This window comes from Balaenoptera ricei, chromosome 5 (assembly GCF_028023285.1).
Source record: "Balaenoptera ricei isolate mBalRic1 chromosome 5, mBalRic1.hap2, whole genome shotgun sequence".
In the NCBI taxonomy this organism is placed as follows: Eukaryota; Metazoa; Chordata; class Mammalia; order Artiodactyla; family Balaenopteridae; genus Balaenoptera; species Balaenoptera ricei.
In genome coordinates this window covers 79,007,156-79,017,332 of record NC_082643.1, presented here as the reverse complement: position 1 = coordinate 79,017,332, position 10,177 = coordinate 79,007,156, and the positions used below count along the sequence as shown (strand labels likewise).

Sequence of the window (10,177 nt, the reverse complement as noted above, 5' to 3'; positions counted from 1 at the left end):
GTGGCGCAAGGGCTTAGTTGCTCTGCGGCATGTGGTATGTTCCCAGACCAGGGCTCAAACCTGTGTGCCCTGCACTGGCAGGCAGATTCTTAACTACAGCACCACCAGGGAAGTCCCCCTTATGGTACTATTTTTATTGGAATGAATATGCGGTGTTTTCCTCTTTCCTTAGTGTCTCTTTAATCAGGAAGTTTTCTGAGGTTGTGTATATAGCCACAGTCACTTTTTATTTTAAAAAGTTGACTGGTACTTTATAGATTTGGTAGTTTTATAGTGTATATTTATGTGCACCCAAATCAATACGTTTGTTTTTGAAGGTTTATTTATCTATTTCTCTAACAGAGTCATTTAATATGACATCAGATTTTAAATTATTAGTCACTTTCAGATAAACTGTAAGCACCAATAGGATTGTCTTACGTTTCCTATTTTTTTTTTTTTTATTGAGGCATGATTCACATTTAATATTACATTAGTTTCAGGTGTACAATATAATGATTAGCTATTTGTATCTATTGCAAAATGATCATTACAATAAGTCTAATTAACATCTGTAACACCATAATAACATTTGTAACACCATACATAGCTACAAATTTTTTTCTTGTGATGAGAACTTTTAATATCTTCACTTTTAGCCACTTTCAAATATGCCGTACAGTATTATTAACTATAGTTACCATGCTGTACGTTACATCCCCATGACTTATTTTATAACTAGAAATTTGTACCTTTTGACCCCCTTCACTCATTTCACCCACAACTCTACCCCTGCCTCTGGCAACTACCAATCTGTTCTCTGTATCTATGACCTTGTTTTTTTGCTTTTGGTCTTGTTTTTGTTTTGGATTCCATATATAAGTGAGATCAAGTAGTATTTGTCTTTCTCTGCCTGACTTACTTCACTTAGCCTAATGTCTTCAAGGTCTACCCATGTTGTCACAAATGGCAAGATTTTTTTTTATGGCTAAATAATAATCCATTGTTTATACACCACATTTTCTTTATTCATTCACTATCCATGGACCCTTAGGTTAGTTCCATATTTTGACTATTGTACATAGTGCTGAAATGAACATATATTCTTTTCAAATCAGTGGTTTTTGTTTTCTTCAAATAAATACCCAGGTATGAAATTGCTAGATCATATGGTAGTTCTCTTTTTAATTTTTTGAAAAAACTCCCTGCTGTTTTTCATAGTGACTGCACCAATTTACATTTCCAACAACAGTGCACAAGGGTTCCTTTACCTCCACATCCTTGCCAACAATTGTTATTTCTTGTCTTTTTGATGACGGCCATTCTAACAGGTGTGAGGTGGTATCTCGTTGTGGTTTTGATTGCATTTCCCTGATGATTAGTGATGTTGAGCCTGTTGACTTGGTGAGATTCTGAATCCTAGCATTGCAGCTATGGGATGCTGAGATGTCGACACCCAGTTTTGAGGAAAGATATTGAACCCACCACCATACGGAGCTCAGCATGGCTTCTCACCTCTAGATAAGTGGATTTGGGATTATTGGGAGAAAGCACCCTTAACATGAACATTAGCACCATCAAGAAGGCACTTCATTCAGCGACGTCAATAGTGCAAGACTCCTTCAAGGACCTTGACAGGCCCCAGTCTAGATACCTGAGATAGCTGGAGTGGAGTAGACTGTGGTGGTACCAGATGGTGAGAGTGGCTGACAGTGTGGGATATGAGCACACACAAGGCTCCTTGGGATCCCACAGAAGTATTCATAGGGACCAAGAATTTGGGGTCATTGATGTTGAGGAGGCTTCTTTGTAGCCACAGGCAGTGAGGGCTGGAAGCATGTGGGTTACACACCAAACCATGCTAATTTCTCTTATGCAACAAGATCCCTCCATCCGAGAACAGGGTCTAGCAGGAACAGTAGTTAGTTTCCAAGCTCTTGGGAGGCAGCCTAGCAGGAAAGATAAGAAAGCAGGCTCTGTAATCAGACCACCTTGAATTTCTGTCATTTACTAGCCACGAAACCTTAACTTTTTGGTACCTTGGGTACTTTGTCTATTATATGAGAATAATAATAAAATTTAATTCACAGGTCTATGAGGATTAACAGGTAAAGTTCATAACAGCCTTAGAACAGTGACAGGCACATATAAACCCCAAGAAGGGTCAGGTTTGTATTGTTACACAGTAGGCCAGGATACTTCAAACAGCATCATGGAGACTGATTCACCCCTTTTTTAGAAATAAAAGAACCAGGAGGAGGTTGAGGGCTGATGGGTCTTTGGATCTCCTCAGGGCTAGTGAGTCTAGGAATTAAAAGAAGACATTGGTCCTAATGACAATGAGAGCTAACCTGGTAGAGATTCTTCCAGCATATGTCTCTGGTCTATTTTTTTCCCAGGACCAAAGGTACTGCTTCCAGGAAGTCAAACACTTCAGGGCCTTAGGATTGGAGAGTTCCTGGGCACAACTAAGGCTCTAACTTCCTCCATGGGGAGAACATAAGTTAATAATGTGGTACTTTCACCCATCGTGATATAAAATAAGATGCCTCTTCTTCTTTCAGTTTTTTATGAAAACCATAGGAGGAACTTCCTATAACCTTAATATCATGGTACTAGAATTTGCCTGTTCCAAACTGTCAGATCCATCAATCTTAGCACTGAATTTCACCACATCCCCATTAGCACTCGAGACAAAAACTGTCCTGAAACTGAAATAAGTCATTGTGCCACCAAGAAATAAGAAGCAATGTATGTTCTGGCTGCATAAGCCAGGATATTCTCCTTCTCAGAGCTGCCTCGGGTGTGCAGGGCGGCAGGAAAATTTTTTTTTGCAGAGCTCCTGTCTTTTATAGTTATTATATAAATAACCTGATTTTAAAATGTTTCAAAAGGTACAGACCTATGTGAAGTACAGTGACTTTTCCATGGAGATGGATAGAGAAGAGTTACTTGTACATTGTCCATTGTCCATTGTGCCTCAGAAGATTCTTTGTAGGGTCCAAGCACCTTCTCGCCCTGTTCAAATCCAGGAACCATCTCTTCAGGCATTTTATTGTCCAATGTACTGTTCCTGGTTAATTTCCACCAAAAAAAAAAAAAAAAAAAGCAATGCTGTAATTAACCACACAGACCACGGCTCTTCGGAACCTGCTTCCATTAAACAGTATAGATCTTCTTGCCTCTGCAGTTCCCTGATAGCATGTCTGTAATGATGGTTTTATTACTACTCATGTCACTGCATCTGTCCACAATGCCTTACAGTGACTCTCTCTCAGAGTGCTGTGCCTCACTGATGCAAGTCTTCCCCAAAGTATGCAGGAAAACGTAAACTAGTATTTGTTTTCTGGTCCTGTTTAGTCTAACATTCAGAATTTTATGGTGGAAACATAGAATAAGGCATATTCCAGTTGTGTCTTCTCTTGGACTCTTGAGATGGTAATCACTGCATCCCTAGAATGGGAGCTCTTTCAGTGTTGACTGAAAACTCACCATCGCCAGTGGGGAGGGTAGTGAGGGGTCCATGCAAGAAGAGAGAGGCTCAGTTCCACTCCCACAACATATGTCCTCCCCTTATGAACATGGCTTACGACAGGGAGAGCATGATGTCGTCATGTCAATGGGAGGTGAGAGAGGACATTGACCGGAAAGCCCATTGGTGTTCAGTCTTGAAAGCCATCCTCCAAGGACTACCTAATACATGGCACAGAACTGCAGCAATGGTGGTTATCACCCGGGATGCTGGGGGCTGGGGGATGAAGCGGGCAGCATCTGCTGTCACACCTGTCACAGGTACTGAAGACAGGAGGTGGCACCACAATCAAATCACAGATGGACACAGGCCTACACTGCTGGCTCAAGCCCAAGGGTTGGTGGTAGACTGTTGGTAGCCCAGACCCCCCACGTCATCTTGTGGTCGATATGTGAGTCACCCCAAATCAGCACATGTGCACCGTTCTGGTGGCCCAATCTTGGGTGACCCCACGCTGCTTCAGCCAGCAGAAGTGATCTTCTTGCCGGACTGTCCACCTCAAATGGAGGCCCAACCACCAGTCTCTGAGAGGACCGCATAGGCGTGAGATCCAGAGCTCCGCAGGATACCTGGTTGGCCTCATGTGCAAGGCAGAGGGTCAGAAAGTACCTTGAAGGGTCGAGTGAAGACCAGGATCCATGTGGGTCTGGATGTGGGCCAGGGACATCCTGTTTGGAGGACATTGTCAGGCCTGGCCGTACCAGGGCTTAAGAATGTACCCATCATTACAGACATGCCATCAGGGAACTACAGAAGCAAAACCTATCGGAAAATTCAAGGAAGTCTCTCCAAAGATCTGGGGGTGGGGGAGAGGGGAAGGCGTCTGAGGAGTGGGCCATGGCAGAGGCTTTATTGGCCCAGAACTTCCCCTTCTCCTCTTGAAAAGCTGATACAGCAACAAGAAGAGGGACACTGATGGGGGTTGGGGGGGACCATAAAACCCATTTGTGGTGATTCCTATAATCTGCAGACTCTGAAATTCAAGGGCTGTCCACAGCAAGCCCCTGAGATGAAGCAGATCCCAACAGGTGGAAGTAAAGAGAAGAGCCAAAGGTGGGGGGCAGGGGGAGACGACCCAGGGACGGCTGGTCCCAGAAAATGTAAGCAAAAATATAGTTATTGAAGGTGAGGGAGGCTCCCTGCCGAGTAAATCTATGTGCCTGATGTACAACAAGGGCTGACACTGAAGTGGGTGACCTTGGCTGCCCTGCTAGACCTGAGAAGAGCAGAGGCGGCCAATCAACGAAGTGTCTACAGACAAACTATATTTCCTTTGGAAAATCCTTGGAGAGTAGCTATGTGCCAGGCACTGTCCTGGGCACAGGTAGAAGCAACATCTGTGAGCAAAATAGACAAAATCTCTGCTCTAAAGGAGTTTGCATTCTAGTGGGGGAAGATGGAATAAGCAAAATAAATAGAAAAATGATAATGGAGGGCTGAGATCAGTACCAGCTTCACACAGGTGAAAAACGGAGCTAAGGGACCATGGGAAGTTTCCCCAGCAGAGTACCAGTCATGAAGCCGTCCTCACAACCTCCAGGGGAAACCAGGATCCCAATTATTCTTCATCCTTTATACAAAGAACACGTTCTGGCTTGTGGACAAAGGGTGGCTAATCTGAGAAGCTACCTCCGGTCGTGAGTTACTGATAGAACAAGAACGTTGTTTTAGGAATGTGAATCAGGTTGCAAACGCAGGATGCCCTGGTGAGTAGGTAAAGACTGCAGACAGAAACCAGATCTCAAATAATTGTGGGGAAGATTTAGGGGTTGTCCAGCTGCTAAAATCAGAAGTTGCTGAGAACTAAGCCTAATGTGTTATTTTTTTTAATTATAATAAAATGTCTATTTAAAAAACTGTATTACTAAACTGGGGACAGGAATAACGGCCATGAATAACCCAATCCTGACAACTTTAGGGCTGATGTTATCCTCTTTGTTTGTTCCAAGTTAATTAATCTGTAAAGGTAAGAGTCTCACACTAATTTATGCAAGATCGACAAAGTCTTTATACAGTGTCTGTCTGACTCTTTCCGAAGCCGTGAATCACACTAATATCAGCAGCCCAGCTGCTGGGACCCTGGGAGGAGAGGTGTTCTCCTAATCCTCTGCCATCTCTCCACTGTGGTTTCCTCGGGTTTCCCATTCTACCAGACAGACCAAGGCTCACCAGGAAGACAGAAGAGAGACACTCAGCCTCAGGGCTGCTGAACTGTAGCTCCTCAGAGTAGACTGGCCGTCGGCCAAATGGAAGTACAACCCACTTCTAGATTGACACCAGCCTTCTCCCTACACTCTCAGGCTGACCTTCTTGAGTCCACTTTTTTTAATGACTACTAGTGTGAGGAATTCATACGACCACAAACTATAAGGAAACACAGTAGATGCAGAGCCCAATTTTAGCCTGCTTAGGAGATTGGTTTTATTAGCTTGAACGAGCTGAAATAGATGTCTTTGTAAGTCAAGAACAACCAAATATTGGCAAATTCACCTGATTCAAGCTGTACTCAGGAATCCATCAATTCTGGGTTCTCAGTCTTCTCTTCCTTTCACCTATTCCTGCTCTTCCTCTTCAGCTTCTCAGAATTTGCCTTCAAATTCCACTCTCTATCCTGAAGCCAGCTGAGTCCCTACTGAGTTCCTCTAGCTAACCCAACGTCCATTCCATAAACATTCATTGAGCATCTTTTCTGAACCATGGACTGAGCAAACTGCCGCTGATACAAGGGCAGAGGGAAGTCTGTCCTCACCTTTGAGGAGCTCATAGAAGAGTAAGAAAGGGATTTTTTTAAAGATATAGAATCAGTTTGGTGATGAAAATATGTCCCAAGTGTTACAGAGAATAGAGGAACATCATGCTTGGGGGAAGAAATGAGGAAAGTTTCAAAGAAGAGTCGACATTTGGATTGTGCCTGAAGGATATGTAAGATTTCCTAAACGAACTAAGTCAGGAAAGGTATCACAGGCAGACATGATGCCAAGTTCTAGAGTCTGGGGGCATGAAAGGAGATGTGTGTTCTGGGAAAGGGCCAATAATTTGATAGGGTTCAATGATAGGATGCAAGGCGATCGGTGTCAGATCTTAAAGGCATTTCCTTCCTTTATCATGTGGGTGAGCCACAGAAATTTTCCTAATCAGGGAAAGAACATGTTTGTTCTTGATGTTTGTTTTTGCAAAATTCAAGAGAGCTTGTTTTCTTCCAATGAACTGTGAGGCTAGAAGGGAAGATCAAACAAAATGAGTAGGATGTGTAGGCTTTTAACATTATCTTTATTGTTTTCTCTGCTTGCAAAAGAAGTATAGATTCATTCTAAGCAACTCCAACATTACAGAAATATACAACATAGAAACCAAATGCTCCCTGTAATCCAAACTCCCAGACCCTAACCACTGTTACTACACCAATGTACAGGTATAGATTCCTTTAGACTCCTATTTCAATGTATAAACCAAAATATAAACTTTCTCCATACCAGAAAATATAGAGCTACCTCATTTTTTAATGGCTGTGTAATATTCTGTTGCATTAATGTACTATAATTTGTTAGATCAATCCTTATTTTGTGGACATTTGAGCTGTTTTTAATTTTTCATGATTACAAACAATGCCAGGATGAATGCCTTTTTTACATAAACCTTTGCAAATTGCATTTCTCTAGGATACATTCTTAGAGCTCCTTCAAGGAACTGACATGAAGGAATGATAATTTTTCATTTGAATAGATATTGCCAAATTGCCATCATAAAGGTTGTATCAATTTATATCCTAACAGTATATTCAGGTCCCAATTTCCCTAGGGGTGGGTGGGACTCTATAGGCAGTCTGTTCTTATCAGAGAGATTGCAGAACCTCGAGACTCTTCATTCAGTTCTGTGAATGTCTGCAGTTCACACATCTCTCTGGTTTCTAATAAATTAACACGAATAGCAGCTCGAAGGTTTGCCCAAAAAAGGCCACACTTACGCCTATCCTTGGGCCATTCCAAGTATGCTTTCTTTTCCATGAGAGTTTTCAGCTTAGGATACCTGGTAGGAATACAGTAGAGTGGAATGGGTTCCAGTAAGATAAGAATTATGTAATCAGAACTTTCATGGAAGAGATCGTGATGGGCAAAGTAGAGTTCATAATGGCACCACTCCGTCTGGACAAAGTTGGGAGACAAAACAAAGATGGACTTATAACTTTTCTCAATGCATTTTATGGTATCTTCAGTAATGCTCTTGCCAGGGTCAGAGTTTCCCTCGTGAAGGCAAATCAGGACAGAACCATCTTCTTTCTCTACATTGGGAATCAATTCATGCTTCACCCAGGCAGAATCATGTTCACTGTATGAAATAAACACATGGAATTGGATATTTCTCTTGAGCTGTTCTTGGGTTGTCTTCCTAAACCTGTGCCATGTCTGTGTCCATTGACCTAGCATCCTGAGATACCAGGGCAGATCGAAGTGGAGGCAGCAGAAGGCCACAGCCATCCCCAGAACTAGCATGATAAACACAATGGTGACAATCAACAAAGGTGTGTTGCAAGATATTTCAGGAAGATGAACATCTTTTAACTGAGTCCCCTTTAGATTCAAAGGGTATTCACAGATGTATGAATCTGACCATCCAACCATCATGCCCTCTGAGTATTTTTCAAGCTGAATGAAATCTCTTAATTCACAGGTACACCGGAATGGATTTCTTCCTACATTTAGAGTCTTAACTTCCTGGCAGCTCTGGAAAAAATCCAGAGATGGGCTGAGAATTAAGTTCATTTCAATGTTCAGAACTGAGAGTCTTCTGAAATGACTGCACCCAGGAAGATCAGTTAGAAAATTAAATGCAAGATTTAACTCTCGCAAGGATGTCAGGTGAATAATGTCTTTAGGGACAGTTTGAATTTTGTTATTATTCAAGTCAAGTATTTGAATATTTCTGGGCAAGCACCTGAAAACAGAATCAGCAAATTTGTTGGATGACAAGTTCATGGTGATCAAGGTTTCTGGCCACAAGCAATTTTCATCATTTTCATGTTGTAACAGATTTTCGCTCAGATCTAAGTGCCTCAAGGATGTGTTGCCGGCAAAGCAACTCACTAAGGAAAGTGTCTCCAATTTATTGTCCTTCAAAATGAGAGTTTTCAAATGAGGCAGTTGGATAGAATTTTTAAACACGTCATCTGTTAAGATATTGTTAGCAAAATTTAAATATTGGAATCTTGTAGGATATATAGGGAACAGCATGTGAGGCATTTGTGCATCTGATATTGTCAGGTTTTCTATATCCATTTTGGTAAAAAGCAAGTAGACTCTCTCCTGTGGGATATTAAAAATTCTGAAATGTACATTCTCCAATTTTATAGTTTTCATTACAGTATTTGAGTAGTCAAATGAATTATGGTCAAGATAAACCTTACCTCCAAAAGTCACATGTTGAATCTGGAAATATTCTACTGATGTATGCCAAACAAATTGGAAGATAAGCAGAAGATCATCCCAGAGTAAATCAACTTTATTAAGTAACAGAATGGATGTCTTGGCATTCTCTAAAATAAGATTTTGCTGAGTTTCATAACTTGCAAATTGGCTTTTGCCATCTATATTCGTAATTTCTAATATTTTTGAAGTCTTCATTCCATCATGCAAAAGAACCCAGAAATTTGTGTTCATTGGTAAAACAATGTGAAGTTTTGTTGTGTTTAAGATGGGCAGGCTACCTTCTTCATAATGAGAAAGAGTTCTCAATCCTAAGAAGACAGTATTTAGATGCAAATGAGCAATTTTCTGGAAATCTGATTTTTGTATTTTTGCCCCACTCAAACCTAGGATTTCCAGGTGTGACATGTTGCCAGTCTCCTCACAGATAGGCACGGTGTCAAAGTCATTGAAGGACAGATCTAAATGTCTGAGACCTGCCAGTGAGAACCAAGTTACACTCTTCAGTCTGTTGTAAGACACATCTAAATATCTTAACTCCTTGTTGAATTCAAAGGTCTTGATATCCAGCTCTTGAATTCTGTTACGGCATAGAATCAAAACTTTCAGTTTAGAGAAGGAATGAAAATCTGAACGCTGGAGTTGAAAAAGGAGGTTGTAGGACAAATCCAGTATGGTTGTGGTTGGGGTCAAGTCTTCAGGAACCTTTCTTAAAGACATGTTGGAGCAGTTGGTAGTCAATTCTGTTTCTTCTGGCAGCTTTGAAGCCCCACTATGCACTGACGTAACAATACTACAAAATACATAAATGCTTCTGATATGTTTCATTGTAATTCTGAGGATTTTATCACTGGTTCACCTCAGATGAGTTTTTTCACACATCACCTCATATGAATGAGGAAGATGAGTTCAACTCCTAGAAAGACAACATATAATGTTAAGTGGTTATGTGATTTGTTAAACCCTGTAGGATTTTTTTTTTTTAATGCCAACATCTGACTATATTCACCAAGAATTTGGAATAGGGTTCCAACCCATTTATTGAGTCTTTGACTTGATCTCAGAGCTTGGCTCATAGATTTCCAAGCCAGTTACTGTGTCACACCCCCATCACTGAGGCAAGTCAGGATTCCCAGAAGGGAGATAGATATATAATAGTTGGCAGAAGTTCCTCCCACCCAGTTCAAATTAGGGACTGTGTTGCTAGGTCATAGTCAACACCCCCCTGCCACATCCCCTTTTGATA

At 41.3% G+C, this 10,177-nt stretch overlaps 1 protein-coding gene across 1 annotated transcript; it reads right to left on the bottom strand.

Moving 5' to 3' along the window:
- Positions 1 to 7,323: 7,323 nt before the first annotated feature.
- Positions 7,324 to 9,759, bottom strand: TLR10 (toll like receptor 10). The gene has a single exon (XM_059924144.1). It carries the CDS (start codon positions 9,757 to 9,759, stop codon positions 7,324 to 7,326), a length of 2,436 nt encoding a protein of 811 aa, XP_059780127.1.
- Between the last annotated feature and the right edge of the window lie 418 nt (positions 9,760 to 10,177).

Bases quoted from the DNA above. Each gene is read 5' to 3' on its own strand.
- TLR10 (XM_059924144.1), bottom strand. From the start codon at position 9,759: ATGAAACATATCAGAAGCATTTATGTATTTTGTAGTATTGTTACGTCA.